Raw genomic sequence first — 23342 nt, forward strand, 5'->3', positions numbered from 1 at the left:
TCTTTTACAACTGCTATGAGCCAGGAATGCTCTTCCGAGACTAATCCCAAGGAAGATATCATTAAGTCCTTCCATGACCATTTGGAATTGTATGGTAGGGTAATTCATCAGATGGATTCAGCCCCTCTTCCCTTGACTTCGTCCATGACCACAACTTTCCAAGTGTCTTCTCATTCCTTAGACTCTCCCTGGATAATATATTTGGAGCCTCGAACAATATGACTAGTAAGTCTAATTGTTTTCAGTCTACAAGCTTTTACTACTGGAGACAAGGCAAGACTAATTGATGGCTCGTTTTCCACCATAGCTGGTCAAGGAACCATCTCTCTACTCGTTTTCTATTAGTAGTATTACAAATTCATTAAACTGCTTAGTAACCTTTTTTCCTTTCTCTTGTGTGATATAAGATTTGGCCTCAAAGAAGACGATTGGTAGAGGTAGTATGGTGGATGGTCTCTACATGTTAGAGAATAAAGCTTGTTTTGTGGCAATAACGTCTACAAGTCAGTCTAGTAAGAGTTAAGCCTATTTATGGCATAGTCATCTGGGTTACTTATCTTTTGAGTCATTAAAAATTTTTGTTTCTAGAGTTAAGTCAATGTCAATGCCTGAATTTACATGTCAAACATGTTAGTTAAGCAAACATTGTACAAATCATTTTCCTTAAAGAAATAATAAATTTGGATTTCCTTTCCATATTGTTTATTCTGATGTTTGGGCCCTATTACTTTACCTTTCGAGCCTGGTTATAAACATTTTATTTCACTTATTGATGACTATTCCAAATTTACATTGATGTATCCAATGTGTTCTAAAGATAAAGTGCCAAAAGTTGTAAAAGATTTCTAACGCCATGATATTCAACCAATTTCAAATTGAAATCCAAATTTTCCAATCCGACAATGCCAAAGAGTATTTCCAAAGTGACCTTATGGAATTTTTTGCTTTGTATGGATCCCTTTACTGCAATTCTTGTCCCAAAATGCTTCAACAAAATGGTGTTATAGAAAGAAAAAGCCACCATCTCCTTGAATGTTCCAAAACATTTTTGGCTAGATATTGTCTTATTTGTTACATACCTTGTTAACCATATTCCATCTCGTTTGTTGGAGTACAAGGCCCTACATCAACTCTTGTTTCCCAAAGCTCCCTTATTTCCTATTCCCATATGTGTGCTTGATTGTTGTGTCATTCAAGAATTGTCTACCACTCGTGGTAAGCTTGATCCCCATACTATTCCCCATGTTTTCTTGGGTTACCCTTCTTTTCAAAAGGGTTACCAATGTTTTGGTTATGTTTCCAAAAAGTAGTATTATGTTTTTTTTTTTTTTTTGAGAAAAGATTTTGTATTAATAAAAAGGCATTGTGTACAATGAGTAGTTGTACAAAAAACAACCAAAAGGACCTCAAAAAAAGGGCACCCTCAAAAAAGTATAATTAGAAGTATTTTCTTTAAAACCAGAATGTATAGACAAGTGTTTTAAAAGCGCAAGGCGCAAAAAACGCACAAGGGCCAATTTGTGCTGAGGCACAAGCCTTTTTAAGCAACGCACAAAATTACAAAAAAAAAATCTAAAAAATAAAAATAAGTCCAAAAATTCAAAAAAAAAAAAAACAACAAAATTTAAAAAATGCAAAAATATTAAACATAATGTTAATAAAAAATATAAACTTAAAATTTAAAATAAATGTTTTAAAAAACATATTATCTAAAATTAAAATACATAATCATAACATGTAAAGCATATTCAAATGAAAATTTAAAAATAAAAGCAAACATATAAAGCATTTTCAAGCATGTAAAACCCACAATCTCTTTTTCTCCTTAATTGCATTGCTTCAAGTAGCTAATGTGATGTAAAACATATTGCATTCTTGATTCTATGAGTCGCCTTTGTACCATGCCCCTCGAGGCAAGCCCGAACAAGTCTATGTTAGGGTCTAAAATTCTTATTTCTCACATAAAATAATGATTTTATAACTTCCATTGCCTTTTAAGAAGATATTTTATTGCAATGAATGAATGAATGTTAGACTCAAAAAAAAAAAAAGCAAAATGCACCTCACCTGTGCGCCTAGGCGCGCCTCAAGCACGCCTTTTAAATCATTGGTATAGACATCAACTCCTAACAGCATCTATACTCTATAGCCGAATTAATGATCTCGGCTTTAGTAGTAGTTTTGTTCTCAAAAATCCTTTTGTTCCTTTCTGACCACACAGCTCATAGAACTGCTGAAGGGATGGAAGACCAACAAATTTTCCATTTCTTGGTTAACCCAGGTAGATGCCACTCCTCCAACAGAGCTTTAACTGAGACTGGCATGCACCAATTCAAGTTCAAGGCTTTCAAAAAGAGATTCTAGACTGCTGAGCTAAATTTGCAATGAAGGAATAGATGCCAAGAGGACTCCACCTCCATATTGCATAAACAACACAATAAGTCTAAAATGTTAGAGACACTTTTCAGTAACATCTCTTTGGATAGACACCTCTCCAGAGCTGTCACCCAAACAAAATACTTGACTTTTGATGGAGCCATATTCCCCCAAGTGGCTTGATTGGGGAAAGGGACTTCAATCTTCCCCACTAGAAAATCGTAAAAGGATTTGATTGTGAACTCAAGCCATTTGTGTCTAGCTGAAGAGGAATATGGTCTGAAATAGCCCTTGGTAGTGTTCCCCGCCTTGAGTTGGGGAAGGTTTCTTCCCATTCCGGAGAAATCCAAAACTTGTCTAATCTTACTAGTGAAGGATTATTGGTTTGGTTGTACTTTGCTCCAGAGAGTGGCAGATTAATTAACTCCCACCTTTGAATGAATTCCATAAAAAGTCTAATACCTTTATTAATCCTTGTACAACCTTTTTTGTCTTCTAGATTGACAATAGCATTGAAATCTTCCCAATCACCCAAGGTCCTCCCCAAAATCTTCTGAGTTTAGTTATTCCCAAAAATCTTCTTTCAGGCTGGAGTCCACCAGCCCATACACCCTTATTACCATTATCTGTAAGTTATGTGTTTATGACAAAAACATAACTAAGATGGAAAACACCCAAATCTTCTTGTTTAAGAGCTTTAAGGAATTATTGTTCCAAAATAGAGCCACTCCACCATAAGTATTCACCATAGGGATTTCAAGCTAGTCGCAAGCAAGGTTCAAAATATTGATATGGCCGATACACCGGATGGGGTGTATCAGCCTGCATTGAAGCTCACCTTCATTTCTTTTTTAGATTTTTTTCTCTCAAACTAGTTCAAGGGAGTCGATTTAAGTCTACCCCCTGAAATAGGTGAGACCTTGAAACACTATGTATAGGGGTGTATCAGAGGGGCCCTGATATGATGCGTATCGGCCGATACGCCCCAATATGTGACGAAATTTTAATCCTTCGTCGCAAGGATCAAAACCCCAAATGCTACTCACCACTCTGAAGGTCAACTTTTGTAATTTGGTTTCCTAAAAAGAAAATCAGGCTTCTTGTCTTTTAAAAAACCACCGATTAACATTCTTCTTCTATCAAAGCCTAGTCCTCAAACATTCCACGAAATTACTTTGATTCTCTCCATTTCTTAACCTTTTGTATTTTCATTGATTCGAATTACACTCCCGACGGTTTCATTTAAGCCCCAAGACAATCTCAGCAACTCTTTCGACTATCTTCTATTCTTTTTATCCTTTTCCCACCAAAAATCTATTTTCAATGGCAACTAACAAGGCTTTTGTTTCCTCCTCCATCCCTTTTCTTTGGCTTCTCCTCATAGGGAAAGTAGGGTTAATGCTTTACATAAAAATGGTACATAGAAGTTGGTGGATCTTCCTAAAGGAAAGGAACTGGAAGGGTGTAAATGAGTGTTTACAGTGAAGCACAGGGCTGATGGCACAATGAAAAGGTATAAAGCTCTGTTAATGGCAAAAGGGTTTACTCAAGTGTATGGAGTACATTATGCAAAGATGTTCATCAATTGGATATCAAAAATGCCTTCTTAAATGGTGATTGTTTGTGTTGTTCAGCCGAACTGAGAAAAGAGGAAGAAAGAAGAGAAGAAGAGAAGAGGGAGAAGAAGGTGAACAGTGTCGAACTGAGAAGACTAAACGTCTAACCCAATCGGCCAAGCTTAAACATTACAAAAAAATAAAATTACAAGGACTGAAGTGCCCCTGCATATGAGACATACAACTAACACTTTACTTGGGGGAAAAGACCAAAATACCCCTCTTTAGTTGACTCTAACACTCCCCCTCAAGCTGGAGAGTATATCATATAATCCCAACTTGTTACATATATAGCTCACTCTTCCCGAATTCAACCCTTTTGTGAACAGATCTGCCCATTGATCACCTGTTCTCACATGCTCAGTACCTATCTCACCATTGACGACCTTTTCCCTTACAAAATGGCAATCTACCTATATGTGTTTAGTTCTCTCATGAAAAACTGGGTTGGATGAGATGTGAATTGCAGCCTAGTTGTCACAGTATAGCTTCATGGATTTGCTTATTGAAAACCCAATTTCCTGCAATAGATTCTTCAACCATACTAACTCACATGTAGTATGTGCCATGGCCCTATATTCTGCTTCTGCACTGCTCCTTGCTACAATATCCTGCTTCTTGCTCTTCCAAGTCACTAGATTTCCTCGCAGAAAGGTGCAATAACCTGTAGTGGATCTCCTGTCTGATACAGAGCCAACCCAGTTTGTGTCGGTGTATCCAACTACTTCAAGGTCACCTCCTGGATTGTATAGTAACCCACGACCTGGGTCCCCCTTCAAATACCTCACAATTCTAAGAACTGCATCCCAGTGAGGCACCCGACATTGTGCATGAACTAGCTTACCACACTGACGGCAAAAGAGATGTTAGGCCTAGTGATAGTTAGATAGTTCAGTTTTTCCACTAGCCTTCTATACCTTCCAGGATTATCAAACAATTCACTTGTGCCACTTCCCAACTTCACATTCAGTTCCATGGGAGTTTCAATTGGTTTAAAACCTAGCAACCCCATTTATTCCAACAGGTCAAGAACATATTTCTGCTGATAGAGGTTGATGCCTTCCTTTGATCTAGCAACTTCTATACCCAGAAAATACTTCAACTTCCCAAGATCTTTTGTCTGAAAGTGATTTTGTAGGAATGCCTTCAATCTATCAATCCCAACTCTATCACTGCCAGTTATGATTATGTCATCCACATACACTACCAGCAAAATCTTCCCGGCCACAGAGTCATAGCTAAATACTGAAAGGTCAACTTGACATTGTCTCATTCCAAACTCCTTCACCACTTCATTGAATTTTCCAAACCAAGCACGAAGAGACTGTTTGAGCCCATAGATCGCCTTCTTGAGCTTACACACCTTACCATCCTCCCCCTGAGCAACAAACCCTGGTGGTTACTCCATGTACTCTTCCTCTAGCAGATCACCATAGAGAAAGGCATTTATAATGTTAAGCTGAAAGAGAGGCCAATCATGCAGTGCAACTACGGAAATCAACACGCGTACTGAGCCAATCTTTGCAACTGTAGAAAAGGTTTCGACATAGTCTACACCATAAAGTTGAGAGTACCCTTTTGAAACTAAACGGGCTTTCAGTCATTCCACTCTCCCATCTGGTAGATACTTAACGGTATACACCCACTTACAACTAACAACATGTTTACCTGGGGGAAGATTGGTGAATTCCCATGTATGATTGTGATGAAGGGCAAAGAGTTCTTCCATAGTTTTTTGCCAGCCTGGTGAGGTAAGAGCCTCCTGAACATTCTTAGGTATGGATACAAAGGATAACAAGGTAATAAACTCACGATGGGAAGCAAAAAGGTGAGATACAGAAACATAATTGGATATAGGATGTAGTGTGCAACTACGTTTACCTTTCCACAAGTTGGAGAGTAGCTGGAGAGTATATCATATAATCCCAACTTGTTACATATATAGCTCACTCTTCCCGAACTCAACCCTTTTGTGAACAGATCTGCCCATTGATCACCTGTTCTCACATGCTCAGTACCTATCTCACCATTGACGACCTTTTCCCTTACAAAATGGCAATCTACCTCTATGTGTTTAGTTCTCTCATGAAAAACTGGGTTGGATGAGATGTGAATTGCAGCCTGGTTGTCACAGTATAGCTTCATGGATTTGCTTATTGAAAACCCAATTTCCTGCAATAGATTCTTCAACCATACTAGCTCACATGTAGTATGTGCCATGGCCCTATATTCTGCTTCTGCACTGCTCCTTGCTACAATATCCTGCTTCTTGCTCTTCCAAGTCACTAGATTTCCTCGCAGAAAGGTGCAATAACCTGTAGTGGATCTCCTGTCTGATACAGAGCCAACCCAGTCTGTGTCGGTGTATCCAACTACTTCAAGGTCACCTCCTGGATTGTATAGTAACCCACAACCTGGGTCCCCCTTCAAATACCTCACAATTCTAAGAACTGCATCCCAGTGAGGCACCCGACATTGTGCATGAACTAGCTTACCACACTGACGGCAAAAGAGATGTTAGGCCTAGTGATAGTTAGATAGTTCAGTTTTTCCACTAGCCTTCTATACCTTCCAGGATTATCAAACAATTCACTTGTGCCACTTCCCAACTTCACATTCAGTTCCATGGGAGTTTCAATTGGTTTAAAACCTAGCAACCCCATTTATTCCAATAGGTCAAGAACATATTTCCGCTAATAGAGGTTGATGCCTTCCTTTGATCTAGCAACTTCTATACCTAAAAAATACTTCAACTTCCCAAGATCTTTTGTTTGAAAGTGATTTTGTAGGAATGTCTTCAATCTATCAATCCCAACTCTATCACTGCCAGTTATGATTATGTCATCCACATAAACTACCAACAAAATCTTCCCGGCCACAGAGTCGTAGCTAAATACTGAAAGGTCAACTTGACATTGTCTCATTCCAAACTCCTTCACCACTTCATTGAATTTTCCAAACCAAGCACGAAGAGACTGTTTGAGCCCATAGATCGCCTTCTTGAGCTTACACACCTTACCATCCTCCCCCTGAGCAACAAACCCTGGTGGTTATTCCATGTACTCTTCCTCTAGCAGATCACCATAGAGAAAGGCATTTTTAATATTAAGCTGAAAGAGAGGCCAATCATGCAGTGCAACTACGGAAATCAACACACGTACTGAGCCAATCTTTGCAACTGGAGAAAAGGTTTCGACAGTCTACACCATAAAGTTGAGAGTACCCTTTTGAAACTAAACGGGCTTTCAGTCATTCCACTCTCCCATCTGGTAGATACTTAACGGTATACACCCACTTACAACTAACAACATGTTTACCTGGGGGAAGATTGGTGAATTCCCATGTATGATTGTGATGAAGGGCAGAGAGTTCTTCCATAGTTTTTTGCTAGCCTGGTGAGGTAAGAGCCTCCTGAACATTCTTAGGTATGGATACAAAGGATAACAAGGTAATAAACTCACGATGGGAAGCAAAAAGGTGAGATACAGAAACATAATTGAATATAGGATGTAGTGTGCAACTACGTTTACCTTTCCACACTACAATAGGAAGGTCAAGGTTAGAAGGCAATTCAGTTGTGGAAAGAGCTGGATCAGCCGCCTAAGTAGAAGGTGGTGGAGGTGCTAGCCTCTATCGATGAGTATACATTTGACGAATTGGTGGTCTTTCAGTATGCTCCTGCATTGGGGAAGGTGTAGACTCAGGCATAATGGGAACCATCGGGATAGAATTATCAACTGAAAGAGGAAGAGGAACCTCTGTAGGAGGACAAAGGATATCAAAAGAAGAGAAGTATGGCACCGATTTGAAAAATGTAATATCAGGACACAAAGGATTTTTGAAAAATGTAACATTTAATGGAACGAGCATCCAACTTGTCTAGTCCAGGACCAAGATTCTGAAAAAAGCACACACCCGAAGATCTTGGGAGTCGAAGGATATGGAGACAGTGGGAAACAAGATAGAGAATGGAGAACAACCATTCAGAATAAATGACGGCATGCAATTAATGAGAAAACAAGCAATCAGGACTGCATCACTCCAGGAACGTTTAGGAACATTCATATGATGAAGGAGAGACTGAGTTGTTTCAAGTAGATGCCGGTTCTTCCTCTCAGCCACTCCATTTTGCTGAGGGGTGTAAGCACAAGATGTTTGATGAATAATACCATGTTGTTCCAAGTATTGCTGGAATGAAGAAAGAAAATACTCTCTGCCATTGTCAGGATGAAGAATTTTAAGTGACACCAAATTGTGTACGCACTTCAGCATGAAACTTTTGGAAAATGGAAAATAATTCACTTCTTTCTTTTATTAAATAAAGCCATGTCATTCTTGATCAGTCATCAACAAAGATAACAAAATATTTGTAACCATTATAAGACTCAATTCTGATTGGACCCCACACATCTGAATGAACTAAATTAAAAGGACTCAACATACGACTATCAACTCTAGGACTAAAGGAAACCCAATGGTGTTTCCCATACTGACACGACTCACACTGTAAAGACGACAGACGACTAGATGCCGGAACAAGAAGCTTGAGAGCTTTAAGAGATGGATGGTTGAGTCTACAATGCCACTGAAGAGGAGTCAAAGAGGTTTGAAGTGCAACCGTAGACCCACCACCGTCAAGATAATACAATCCGCCAACTTCATGCCCTCCGCCAATCTTCTTCCCCGTCGTTAGATCCTGAAAAACACAAGAGGAAGGGTCAAATGTGATAGAACAATTGAGGGATTTGGTTAGTTTACTAACAAACATAAGATTGGAAGGAAACTTGGGAATGTATAAAATAGAAGTCAAAGAAAGAGATGCTGTGTTAACATTACCAACACCATAGATGGGGGAAGTAGATCCATTGGCAAGGGTCACATTATTCGATGTAGAGGTTGGAGAAAGGGAGGAAAACACACCTAGAGTCCCGGTCATGTGATCAGAGGCTCCAGAGTCAATTATCCAAGGTGAAGGTTTGGATGCTAGGCAAGCTATACCTAAATGAGCAAGAGTGGCAGTATTCTGATGTGAGGTGGCTTGAACAAATCTCTCATACTCCTCTCTTGGAATACTCATCATCTCTTTCCCAAAAGTAGTGACTGTAGAGGATGCTGGATCAACTGGTTGAATATCACCGACTTTACTACCACCAACAACTGCATGATTAACCCATGTTGATGGTGGGCCATGCAAATCATAGCAGAAGTTAACTGTGTATCCTCTCCCACAATGTGTGCATTTTCTAGTAGTGCTCCCCTTTCCTCTGCCACGACCTCCCCCCGAATCACGACCTCCTCTAGCACCACGACCACCCATAGGGTTACCACAGCCTCCCTTAACTGTACAACCACCTCCTCTGTGTCCATAAGAACCACCTCGAGTGCCAACAAGTGCTGATCTATCGGAAGGTATGTTACACTCTGTGGGGATAAGAGATATTCTACAGAGATGGGCAAACACCTCTTCTAGAGTAGGGAGAGCAGATCCTCCCAATATCTGTGCTCTGACCGGTTCATATTTTGCTTTCAGTCCCACCAAGAACCGAGTAACATCTAGTTGTTGCTAAATCTTAATGTCCGGTGTTAAGGGATGATAGACACTAAGTTCATTCCGAAGATTCTTCATACTGGCGTAATATTCTTCAAGAGTCTGGTTTCCCTACTGCAAATTGAAATATTCCTGATAAAGCTGATAAACCCTTGTGGTGTTGTCTTGTCCATAGTAGAGTTTCTTGGCATGTTCCCATATATCCCTTGTATCTAAAAACATGAAATTAACACTGATTCTAGGCTCCATACTGTTCCACAACCAAGGCATAATTTGAGCATCCTCTTACTCCCAATCACTAAAACCCGGGGATTCAGCACTAGGCTTCTCCTCCCGTACATGTTTCACTTTCTTCTTAGCCTTCAAAAACACCTCCATCGACTTGGCCCACAGAACATAGTTTTCACCATTAAGTTTGATGGAGGTCATCTGGACATTTAGAAAATCAGAGGAAATCATGACACTCGATTTCTGGTCACCACTCGCATCTCCCATCGAAGCCATTTCAGTCTACAAAGTTGGTTGTGCCCGTCACACACAAAAAAACAGTTCCAACCACTGCACTACAGTTCGTTATCCTTGCAAATTCTATTTTTTTTCCTACTAATAAATTTCCCATTATTCATCATAAAAAATCAAAAAGAGCACAAACTACAAAGAACAAAACAAGTATGGAATTCAGACTGATATAACTCATCATAAAAGCAAGAGAAGTCACCTGAAGCCAGCGGGGAAATCCATAGGAGCCTCTTACACGATGATCAGATGCTACACCATCCTCTATAACGGCCTCACCTTCACAAATAATTTCAAACAAAGCTCTGTCTTTACCAGATTTGTTGGTGATTCTTAGAATGGAAGTGTCCTGGTTTTGAAGGATTATGGTGTTCGTGCTAACAATGGTCTCAGGAACATCACATAAGTCTTCAAGCAAGGACCTAATTTTCTCATTAGATCTGATGACATCTCCAAACTCTTCTCTCTTTATTGACTCATCTATCCGAGCAATATCAACACTAAGAATGCAACGAACAGGTTTGTGATCACTGTCTGTGACATCCATGCACGCCTCATACCTGATATAAAGGATATGCCAATTCTCAAAACATAAGAAGATGAAAATCATTGACCAGAAAAGGAAAAACTTACTGTGAAATTGAAGAAACTACAGGGCACCCTAAATTGCATTCAGATGCTGAAGATGACCGACTATCACGATATAATACCCTGTCACACCAGGCAGGGATGCGTTTCTTCTCACTGGAGTCGTATCCTAGAAAATTATAGCACGAGTTACATTTTAAAACCAAATAAAAAATAAACTGGGAACACAAGATAAACTCAAATGCACTGCTTCATTGGCACATCTGGCTTAATTATTATTAACCATAAAGAATCACCAAGACAGAAAAGGACACTTTGTGAAGCTTACCTGCTAAACCTGCTTGGTGCCTTTCAAACTTGTATGTGGGAGGAAATGTTATGACCCCTTCACGCATCCCTTGGAAAACTTTCCCAGCCTTCATTTCTGCTCTAAGTTGATCCCTTTCTCTAAGCCAATCAAAGCACCTTTGAGAAACAAAGTCCCTTGCTTCATCATAAGAAATGCCATGAAGCCGATAATTGAAATCACCAAGAAATATAACCATGTCTGCTTCAGACAACTCAGGCTTCCCATCTTCTTGAACTGCCTGTAAGATCAACGTTACCTTTAACTCTAACCAGGAAAAAAAAGTAGCCAAAAGAGAGTGAACATAAAGATTTGATTTCCGCAAGACCAATTAAAGAGTATACATACATTTGCACTACGAAGAACCTGAATGGTAGATGAGGCACCAGCTGCAATAGAGGATCAATAGCAAGCTAGAAGAATAAAGCAGCCAAAACAAATATGCAAAGCTGGCAAAAGAGCAAAACAATAACAGGTTTGGCACCATACCAGAAGCAGGATTAAGCTGGTTAGATGGACGGCTGAAGATCATTGTTCTATATACATGATCAAAATCAGCATTACGGCGATTGACTGCTTCCATGTGTGCAGCAAAGTGACAGCACACAAAACAAATTATCCGATCGTATACTCTCATCCGCAAGCCTACAGCTCCCTGCTTAAAACAATTCTTACTCAAATCACCCATATAAATGAAATATGGGAGAGTAGAACAAATTTACAATATAAACCAGAACAAAATTTACATAATATCTTCACCATACAAAGTAGGAATTAAAGCCAAATTTTCTTACACCTTTATTTTGTGAGTGGTGGTGGGGGTGAAGGCACCATTTGTAATGGTAAAATCTTGGAATGGCAAGCATGAGGGCATGGGGTTCAAGTCTGAGGGCGGGCACTTTGTGTGAAAGAATGCAATAGGTTGGGACCATAACCAGTCTACCCCTCCCAAGACCCCAGATAGGTTGGACCAACATTGGGTAATGGTTTTTTCTAATGGAACATTTGTTATTGGATGAAGCGTCTGAATTGAATGGCTTGATTTTGTCTTTCAGTAATTAATTGAGGTTGTGATTTCATTAATAGATGAAGCTCAAGATGGATTGATTACTATATCCTCAAATACTTGTATGTGATAAAATAAACATAAACTTGAATCTGTTATAATATCAAAGATTGAAAGGGAAGTTGATCAAGAGAAAAGAAGAATAGAGGAGAAAAGGGGGGAAGAGAAGAAGATTATTGAAGAAACTGGGGGTCATGAACAGAACTGAACATGAACAGAACCAATAATAGAAATATAATGGCCCTCTATTCAGGTCTTATAGCTTACAGAAACTCAACAAGGGCAGAATTCATGACAGTTCTACAAGGACTATGAATTGGGTGGAATCTCAGGTATAGGAGTGTTGTGGTGGAAAGAGACTCGAAGGTAATGATGAGTTGGCTTAACAATAGCAATATAGGAACCTGAAGATACAGATATTTGGTGAGAGAAATCAAAGAATCAGCTGCAGCAATGAATAAAATAATCAGGCAGATGGCAAGGAGTGTTAACAGTATGGCTAACACACGGACCAGACAGCAAGCCAATATGGCTAAATCTGTTTGAACATTACCAATTCTTTATATTGGTTAATAACATTTTAACTTTATCAATCAAAAAAAAAAAAAAACACCAATATAATAAAATAAGATATCTCAATACTCCCTTTCAAGCTGAGCAAGATATCAACCATGGCACAATTGCCTTTTATTTTCTTTTTGCTTTTTCGGAAAAGGCAAAGTATTTTATTATGGAAAACACAAAAATACAACAAGCCCAATAAACGAAGGCACAGTACATCAGACAATACGTACTAGCAACATTAGTACAACTTCCACTATTAATAATCATAGTACATACCTTATCCTTCACATGGCATATTGTGTGAAAAATATGCTCACGTTGCTCCTCATCACCATCATCCTTAGGCTGTATACTTAGGGCTCTCCTTGTAACCAGCAAATCACCATGCATGGGTTCTGCAACTTCAACATCAAAACAATCCTCCAATGGTGGCATCTCACCCTCACTTGAGCTAGCACATTTTGTTTCTCCATTATCCAACACAATCATAACTCTTTTGTTTGGGCATTGAGAAGCAATATGCCCGAATCCTTGGCACCTAAAACACTTAACATCACGTGACTTATAAGAAGTTTTAGTTTCGGTTTTACCTTTATGAACAGTAACCAAATCCTTTTGCTTTGCTTCCTCTTTTGTTTTTGAGGCAGCTTTGTTGTCCTTCCAATTAGGTTTCCATGAGGAACCAGATCTGAACCCTTTTGATTTGATTTGCTTCTCCACTTTGATGGCTTTGTGCAACAGCTCCTCCATCTCTACATAGTGTTGTAAATCAACCACATCAGCAATCTCCTTGTTCAAGCCGCCAATAAATCTAGCCATTGTTGCTTCTCGGTCCTCCTCTATGTTTGCTCTAATTCTGGCTATCCCCATCTCTTTGTAATAGTCCTCTACACTCATGGAACCTTAAACCAGCCCCTGCAACTTTCTATGCAAATCTCTATAGTAATGGCTAGGTATAAATCTCTTGCACATTACCAATTAAATCTCTTCCCATGACTGAATTGGCCTCTCTCCATTCCTATGCCTATTGATCACCAATTGATCCCACCATATGCTTGCATAATCTGTGAACTCCACGGCTGCTAGTTTTACTTTCTTCTCCTCGGAGTAATCATGGCAATCAAATACGTGCTCAACCTTTCTTTCCCACTCCAAGTATAGTTCAGGATCATTCTTTCCTTGAAAGGTCGGAATCTTCATCTTTATGTTGCCCAAATTGCTATCTCTTTTGTAAATTGCCTTCTTGCCTCGTCTAGAACTTGATTCCTCCAAATCCGAATCATTTTCCTCTTCTTCCTCAAACACACATCTTCTAGTGGACATAGAAATAGATGGGGATTGCAAATCATCCAACCTCGCATTCAACTTTCTAAATTGTTCATTAATAGCCCTTATGAATAACTTCATGTCAATCTCTTGTTGTTCTCCATCAATACTCATGTTTATAACCTACAAAAACTCGTTGGAAAGAAATTTTGTTCCTCACCTCTCTTTGCCTCTTTTTTTTTTTTTTGTTCCTCACACACTCCCTCACGTGTTTGCACTCAAATCAGATTGTTATCACTATTTAACTATTCTCGATGATGATCTCACCTCTCTTTGCCTTTTTTTTTCACTCAAGCTAGCCCCCTTAATGTTCTTAACAGAATCAAGATCAATAAAGCTCAAGGAGTAATTGGTTAGATGGTGGCAAATCTCAAAATCAGAACTTTAAAAACTTAGTTGAGGCAAACAGTAGAAATAAGGAAGGAAAAACCAATTATAGGAGCCAAAAAAAATAAGAAAACTTCAAGAGGAAGAAAAAGACATGCAAAAGAAATCACTAGAATATAGAGTACGAAATTAAATTAATTTAGACACAAGAATCCTTATTTGATAAGGATTAGTACTAATTAATATAGTAAGACAACTGCTTAAGGAAAAGAAATCCCAGTTCAAAAAGGATTATACAGCTGGCTGTTGAAGTAGACAACTAGTCAAACCCAAAAAAAGGAAATATGATCTTGTAATTCAAGAAATCCCATTCATGCTGGGAAAATGATTAAAGAATCAAATCTGCAATCTCCTCCTCCTTTTTTTTTTCTAATTGGATGTTCTTTTCTGTCTCTCTCTTTTTTTTTTTTCCAAACTAAACACACAAAACAGAATTGACTCTATTCAAAAACACAAGGAAGTCGAATGGAAGAATTCAAAGAAAACTATGCAAGGACAACACAAGAAACGCACAAAGATCAAAGAAAAACACAAAACAAAGGATAAGAAAAGGATAAGTAGCCTATTTCTAGAACCAAAGCTCTGAAACCAAATGATAAGAACCCACTAGATGACCTGCTCTAGGAACTCTTGAATCAATTTGTTATGTGCACCTAGAAGCTAAAAAACAAGTTGTAGTTGATCAGATTAGAACCTTAAGGAAACTAAGTCCTTAAAGAATCCAAGCTTGAAGATGCCACAAAGGTTGATCACTCCCTTGATAAGTCAAGATATTGTATTCTACCAAGAACACAAGAAGGCAAAGCTAAGTTTGCTGAAAATACCTCTATATTATTGATGATTTTCGTTTTACATATTTGTAGCCTTTATATAGGCATGTAAACATCATTATCTTATAAGGAAACTCCTAACTAATGATTATCTTATCAGAAAACACCTAACTGATGAGGATCCCTTTAATTTAGGAAAACAAATCTGCTTTGAAATAAGAATCCTTCTAAAAGGCTACAACTAATGACAACTAAGCATAGAAAAGTCAAAGTAAACAAAACAAGATAAAAGCAAGCCCAACAAGACAAAACAATCCCATCAATACATCTTTGCATGCGAGTTGGGCATTTTCTTATCATGTCCATGCGCCAAGCCTATCAAGCTTTGTTCTTCAAGTTCTAAGCCTTGCACATCGTCTTGCACATAAAGATAGGTGATTATCCTTGGTAAAGCTTTGGAAACAGGTAGAACAGTCTTAGAATCTTCTAGAACAGCCTCTTTGTCATGCACTTCCCTAATGAATCCTTGTAGAGCCTCTTTCATCCTCTTTGTCCTTGACCTAGTCATTGGCCCACCAATTCCTTTCAAAGGATCTTGAAAATATTTGGGAATATTAGCTTGAGCCATTTGGCCAGCACCTCGATCTCCATTATTCCCTCCTTCCTCGAAAGGATTCGTCCTCGAATCACCTACATCAAACAAAGATAAATCAGCAACATTAAAAGTCACACTAACATTACCATTGTTGCTTGGTAAATCTAGCTTGTAGGCATTATCATTGATTCTTTCCAAGACATAAAAAGGTCCATCTTCTCTAGGCTGCAACTTTGATTTCCTTTGTGTAGGAAACCTCTCCTTATGCATGTGTACCCAAACCCAATCTCCAGGTTCAAAAACAACCTTCAAACGCCCCTTATTAGCTTGCTTAGCATATTGCTCATTCTTTCTTTCAATGTTAGCCCGAACCTTGGCATGTAAATCCTTCACAAATTACTGCCTTTTTCTCACCATCAAGATTAGCATGTTCATTGGTAGGCAAAGGTAAAATATCCACAGGAGTTAAAGGATTAAAGCCATAAACAACTTCAAAAGGTGAAAAAGAAGTAGTAGAATGAACAAACCGGTTATATGCAAACTCAATATGTGGCAAACACTTCACTCACTGCCTTAAGTTCTTTTGAATGATAGCACGCATCGAAGTAGTGAGTGTCCTATTAACTACTTCAGTTTGACCATCCGTTTGAGGATGTGCAACAATAGAAAACAACAGTTTTGACCTAAATTAAAACTAGGGCGTATTTCTTCGTTCCCTCCTCTAAAATACGAGTGCATGTGATAAGGAAATTCATATGATGAACTCTCTAAAGGCCTTCCATCATTAGCAAGAAAATGGGTCATTTAGTAATGAGGAAACACACCATAAAATTGGACTATCCATTTTCTACTGGATCTGTTGGAATGTTTAATAAGATGATAGGGGCGTCATAGACCGATGTGGGAGGGGCCTATCCTAAAATGGAAGACTCTCTCACGGTACCTTGGCGTTCATGAATATGATGGGTGAGAACTCACTGGACAGAAAGGTTTAACCTAAAATGGCAATGAACCTTGTCTGACAGAGGCCAAAGGGAAAGCTCATAAGATGAGTGGCTATGATCCTTCATAGAAAGGTGGTGGGGTTATGCAGCTGAAACAGTTGGCTCCATGCACCCTTTGGAGGGGTAGCATGGAATAATATAGTAGAACAATGGATGTGGTTCTTTCTTCAAGCCTTCCAAACTTCAACTGATTCCATTCCTTGATTTTTGCTTTCAGAAATTGTAAATTTTTATGGAACATCATCTCTTCCCATTCCACCCCTGAATTACACTCATTCCACCACTCCCTTACTCTTTTAGTGAAACCAGGATGGGATAACCACATATTTTCAAACCTAAATGGGGAGGGTCCTCCACTTCTCCTTTGCTCCTTGCAAATCACTATAGGCCAGTGGTCAGAGGTCAATCGAGGAAGAGCTCTAGAATCTAAGTTCCCCCAATGTTCTTCCCAATCCAAAGAAAACAAAAACCTATCCAACTTGGAGCAAATGGGACTCGATTGGAGATTTGACCAAGTGACTGTTTAGTGGGCTAAAGGTATCTCTTTAAGTTCAAATGCATCCACAAACCGGTTAGACTTCCTCATACTAGTTGTCACCCTTTGATTAGTATTATTGGTTTCCTCCGTGAATCTAATAACATTAAAGTCCCCACCCACACACCAAGGACCATCCCATAGCCCTCTAATATCAGCCAACTCCTCCCACAGTTCCTTTCTCTCTCTATAGTCATTTGGTCCATAAACATTTGTGAGCACCCACACAAAGCCATCCACTTGTTGCTTGAACTTCAGTGAGACTCTGAGTATTTTCCAATCAATTCCTCCAAGCCTTCAATTGCATCCCTCTTCCACATTGTCACTATCCCCCCTGAAGAGCCCCAAGAGGGAGCAGCCACCCAGCTAATTTCCCTGGCTTTCCAAACACTCCTTGCCCATCTATTATTAAACTTCATTCTCTTTGATTCCTGCATTAAAACAATGTCTGGGTCATACCTATTTATTACTTGTCAAGAGTGCTGGAACAGACCAACAGAAGGCAGTTAATCAGTTTTACAAGAGGAGGCCACATCAGCACAACTAACCATCCACTTGTAACAATTGTCATCCACTTGTAACAACTGTAACAATCAAGATTGTAAAACTATAAGTAGTAGAGCAGAAAAGGAATAAGGGGATGACTCTTTCAGCATTAAACTCTCTCTCTCTCTCTCTCTCCTTCCAAGAATTCAGGAGGTTGGCCCCTCGAAGAGACCTGAGTTAGGCAGGTTCCTAACAATTTGGTATCAAAGCCAACATGACCAACACAAGAAACACGTCAGTAGACAACCGAATGGATCAAATGGAGGTAGAGATCCTTCAAATGTCTTCAGATCTCAAAGAAATGAAGGAAGGCTTCACTGCTCTCCTCCTTCAACTGGAGAAGGGGGCAACGAACACTGATAGAGGAAGCCAAGAAGAGCGCAGCAATGAAAACAGCCGCAGAACAGAGGCGGCAACAAGAATAGCCAAAATCGACTTCCCCATCTTCTCAGGCGGCGACCCAACTCCCTGGATTCTCAGAGACGAAAGGTATTTCGATTACCATGAAACACCGAGGCAAGATAGGGTAGCTCTGGCTTCTGCACATCTTGAAGGGGAAGCTATAATCTGGTTTCAATGGTACAGAAGGGGGCAACCTCGTCAAACCTGGGCAGACTTCACGGATGCCATGACTGTCCGTTTTGGATCATCTGGGTTCGAAGATCTTGATGAAAATTTGGCAAAGTTGCGGCAGGTGGGATCAGTAAAAGAATACCAGATGGAGTTCAAAAGGCTAGCCGTGAGAGTCCAAGGGTGGACGGAGAAGGCATTGGTGGGAAGCTTCGTCGGTGGCCTAAAAGAAGAACTGCGATTGGAAGTGAAAGCAATGCAGCCCACTTCGGTCATCAATGCGGCAGCACTAGCAAGATTGTATGAGGACAATTTCAGTCGAGCAAGAAAGGTGCAGCGACCATGGGGTCCAAAAGCAAGAAGGGAGCAAGAAAGGACGACAACGCCAGACAAGGAGGAAGGAGTACTGGGCCCAGGCCCACTGGTTCCTTTCAAAGGGCTGACCTGGGCAGAGATGCAAGCCCACAGAGACAAAGGTCTCTGTTACATCTGTGAAGAGAAATTTGAGTCGGGCCATCGCTGCAGGAAACAACAAGCGTTTCTCCTCCAAACAGATGCTGAAGAGGAAGACGACATCACCGGTTGCGAAGAATCTAACCCAGGGTGGGAAATACAATCCAATGGCACGCCTGAAATATCCTTACAAGCCCTTACGGGACTTGCGTCCCCTCAAACAATGAGAGTTGCAGGGATGATTCTAGGACGCCAAGTGTCAATCCTCATAGACAGTGGCAGCTCCCTTAACTTCATAACTCAAGTCTTGGTGGAGAAAATGGGACTTATGGTTCAACCAACAACAGCCTTTACGGTTCATGTGGCCAACGGTAATAGCCTATCTTTCAATAGCATTTCCATGGGCCTACCACTAAAGATTCAGGGTCATCAGTTTGCGGTGGACCTATATCCTCTCCATCTCAGTGGAGCAGACGTGGTGCTAGGCATTCAATGGTTAAGACAACTAGGACCCGTGGTCTGTGACTGGGCCCGTCTCACCATGGACTTCACATCAAGAAACTCTACAATCCATCTACAAGGGCAAACATGCAAGGGCCCAAGGCCCATCAGTCTTGCAACACTAACAAAGCAAAGAGGAGATCCAGATCAGCCCATATTCATGCACATGGACTCAAATTTTCCTACTTAGATCTGCAATCAAATTTTCCTACATTAGACCTTGAGGGCAAGGTCGCTCTAAAGGAAGGGGGGATTGTCAAGACTGCTGGAACAGACCAACAGAAGGCAATTAATCAGTTTTACAAGAGGCCACATCAGCACAACTAACCATCCACTTGTAACAACTGCCATCCACTTGTAACAACTATAACAATCAAGATTGTAAAACTATAAGTAGTAGAGCAGAAAAGGAATAGGGGATGTCTCTTTCAGCATTAAACTCTCTCTCTCTCTCTCTCTCCAAGAATTCAGGAGGTTGGCCCCTCGAAGAGCCCTGAGTTAGGCAGGTTCCTAACATTACCTCTTTGATCGTAGCTCTTTCCCTCGCACTTCCTATGCCCCTCAAATTCCAACTAAGTATCTTCATAGTCACTTCTTCCTTAACTCCCTACTACACCCACCACTACTTCTCCCCTTTTCCTTCTGTCTCCTTTTACCCCGAAACTCTTATCACTTTCCACATCTCTTTTCAGCCTCTCCACTTCACTCAGTTTTCTTTTCTTTATTTTGATTTTCTTCTTCTTCTGTAAGCCACTTATTTCGACTGCTGCTACAGTAGTCCGAACAGGAAGAGGAGAAGAAGAAGAAGAAGAAGAAGAAGAAGAAGAAGAGGAAGAGAAGAAGAGGGGTCAGTCGAAAATCTGATGGTTAACCCATTCAGTCGACCCCCTTAATCTATATTAGCTTCTAATCATGTTTACAAAGATAGAAATGCCCTTACTTAAGTGTGGGGCAGAGTAACTCTAATAACACAGCCACATAAGCAAGTTACTTAATAAACAGAAGAAGACTAAACTACCCCTATTCGACACATCTTAACACTCCCCCTCAAGCTGGAGAATATATGTCATATAATCCTAGCTTGTTACATAGATAGTTCACTTTCCCTGAGCTTAGAGCTTTTGTAAACAAGTCTGCCCACTGGTCATCGGAGCTCACATGTTCTGTATTTATCTCTCCGGCAAGAACCTTCTCTCTCACAAAGTGGCAATCAACCTCTATGTGCTTTGTTCTCTCATGAAAGACAGGATTGGAAGAGATATGGAGTGTAGCTTGGTTGTCACAGTACAATTTCATAGGTTTATCCATGTGAAACCCAATTTCTTGTAGAAGATTCCTCAGCCACACTAATTCACAGGTAGTGTGAGCCATGGCCCTATATTCGGCTTCAGCACTGCTTCTGGCTACAACCGTCTGCTTTTTACTCTTCCATGTCACAAGGTTTCCTCCCAGAAATGTGCAATAGCTTGTAGTAGATCTTCTGTCACTCACTGAGCCTGCCCAGTCTGCATCTGTATACCCAACTACTTCAAGTTTTCCTCCTGGTTTATACAATAGCCCACGGCCTGGAGCTCCTTTCAGATACCTCACAATTCTAAGGACTGCATCCCAGTGAGGTATACGAGGGTTCTGCATGAATTGGCTCACCACACTGACTGCAAAGGAGATGTCGGGTCTCGTGATAGTCAGATAGTTCAGCTTTCCCACTAGTCGTCTATACCTTCCAGGATCTTCAAATACTTCTCCTGTATCACTGCTCAACTTAACATTTGGTTCCATAGGGATCTCAGCCGGTTTTGCACCTAACAGTCCTGTTTCTTCCAATAGATCAAGGACATATTTCCTTTGACACAGATTCACACCTTGTTTTGACCTGGCAACCTCAATTCCCAAGAAATACTTTAATGTTCCAAGGTCCTTTGTTTGAAAATGATTTTGCAGAAATGCCTTTAGTTTGCCAATTCCCAATTTATCACTACCAGTGATGACAATATCATCCACATAGACCACTAATAAAATCTTCCCAGCTTCTGAGTCATAGCTGAACACGGAGTGATCAACCTGGCATTGCTTCATTCCAAAACTCTTCACCACTTCACTGAACTTCCCAAACCAAGCACGTGGAGATTGCTTCAACCCATCAATTGCTTTCTTCAGCTTGCACACCTTACCACCCTCTCCCTGAGCAACAAACCCAGGTGGTTGCTCCATATATACCTCCTCCTCTAGATCACCATGAAGGAAGGCATTCTTTATGTCAAGTTGAAGGAGAGGCCAATCATACATAACTGCCAAAGAAATTAGAAAACGAACGGAACCAATTTTAGCCACCGGAGAGAATGTCTCCATATAGTCCACACTATACGACTGTGAGTAACCTTTAGCAACAAGTCTGGCCTTCAGACGCTCCACACTACCATCTGGCAAGTATTTCACAGTATACACCCATTTACAGCCCACAGCATGCTTCCCAAGTGGGAGAGTAGTGAGTTCCCACGTTTGAGTATGTCGAAGAGCAAAAAGTTCCTCCTCCATTGCCCGCCGCCATCCAGGTGAACTAAGAGCTTCTTGAACATTGTTAGGTATGGAAATAGAAGACAAAAGTGAAACAAACTGGCGATGTGAGATAGAAAGACGAGATAATGAAACAAAATTGGAAATGGGATGGAGTGTAGAACTACGTTTACCTTTCCGTAAGGCAATGGGTAGGTCAAGATCTAAAAGTTCAGCAATAGGAGCCATGAGAGGATCCGCAGACGAGGTAGAAGTAGGAGGAGGGGCCGGTGTCGTTCGACGTGTATACACTTGTCGGATCGGTGGTCGTTCAGTGGTGACCTGCACTGGATGAGGAGATGAGTCTACTCCAACAACAGCCTCTGGAACTGAATCACTGACAGGAAGAGGAAGAGGAGGTAAGGGTGAGGACAAGGGTGCTTCAGGATGGGAGAAGAAGGGAACAGACTCAAAAAAGATGACATCAGGGCAGACATAGCACTTTCGGGCAATGGGATTATAACACTTGTACCCTTTTTGAGTCCGAGAGTAGCCAAGGAAGACACATTTAATTGAGCGTGCATCTAGCTTGTCTATTCCAGGACTCAGATTATGAACAAAGCACACACAACCAAAGACACGAGGAGTGAATGGAAACGGAGATAAAGTGAGAAACAAGATGGAGAAGGGTGACCGACCATGAAGAATAAAAGAGGGTATCCGATTAATGAGAAAACATGCAGTGAGTACAGCATCACTCCAAAACCGTTTATGAACATTCATGTGGTGAAGCATAGACCGAGCAATTTCAAGAAGATGACGATTCTTCCGTTCAGCCACCCCATTTTGTTGAGGGGTGAAAGCACATGATGTCTGATGAATAATGCCATGCTGTTCTAAATACTGTTGAAATGCAGTAAGAAAATATTCACGACCATTATCTGAACGGAGAACTTTGATTGGAACACCAAATTGTGTACGTATTTCAGCATGAAATTTTTGAAAAATGGAAAATAATTCACTTCTTTCTTTCATTAAGTAAATCCATGTCATTCTTGAACAATCATCAATAAAGGAGACAAAATACTTGTACCCATTGTAAGACTCAATTTTGATTGGACCCCAAACATCTGAATGAACCAAAGAAAAAGGACTCAACATGCGACTCTCAACTCTCGGACTAAAGGACACACGACGGTGTTTACCAAACTGACATGACTCACATTGTAAAACTGACAACTGACTCAATGATGGAACCAACATCTTGAGAACCTTGAGAGATGGATGTCCCAGTCGACAATGCCATTGTAGAGGAGTAAGGGAGGTCTGAAGTGCAATTGAAGATCCACCACCGTCAAGGTAATACAATCCACCAGCTTCATGCCCCCCACCAATCTTCTTCCCCGTCTTGAGATCCTGAAAAACACAAGTGGAAGGAAAGAAGGTAACAGAACAGTTAAGAGCTTTGGTTATTTTACTAACAGACATAAGATTGAATGGAAACTTAGGTACATATAAAACAGATGATAAGGGGACAGAAAC

General features: G+C 40.3%; 1 protein-coding gene across 3 annotated transcripts in view; it reads right to left on the reverse strand.

The window, feature by feature from the left end:
- The window catches only part of LOC104611791 (type I inositol polyphosphate 5-phosphatase 13-like), a 79417-nt gene that overhangs the window by 1629 nt on the left and 54446 nt on the right, over positions 1–23342 (reverse strand). For 2 of the 3 annotated variants that reach the window (XM_010279004.3, XM_010279003.3), the window contains exons 6-10: positions 11480–11645; positions 11339–11379; positions 10973–11231; positions 10690–10813; positions 10259–10616 (exon numbers count right to left, since the gene is read on the reverse strand). In XM_010279004.3, coding sequence (XP_010277306.1) covers positions 10259–10616; positions 10690–10813; positions 10973–11231; positions 11339–11379; positions 11480–11645 — 948 coding nt within the window. Of the gene's footprint in view, positions 1–5912; positions 8689–10258; positions 10617–10689; positions 10814–10972; positions 11232–11338; positions 11380–11479; positions 11646–23342 lie in introns of those variants that run through there. The other variant, XM_088902967.1, reaches the window with a different exon arrangement.

This window comes from Nelumbo nucifera, chromosome 4, assembly GCF_055504915.1.
Source record: "Nelumbo nucifera cultivar China Antique chromosome 4, China Antique-T2T, whole genome shotgun sequence".
Taxonomy (NCBI): Eukaryota; Viridiplantae; Streptophyta; class Magnoliopsida; order Proteales; family Nelumbonaceae; genus Nelumbo; species Nelumbo nucifera.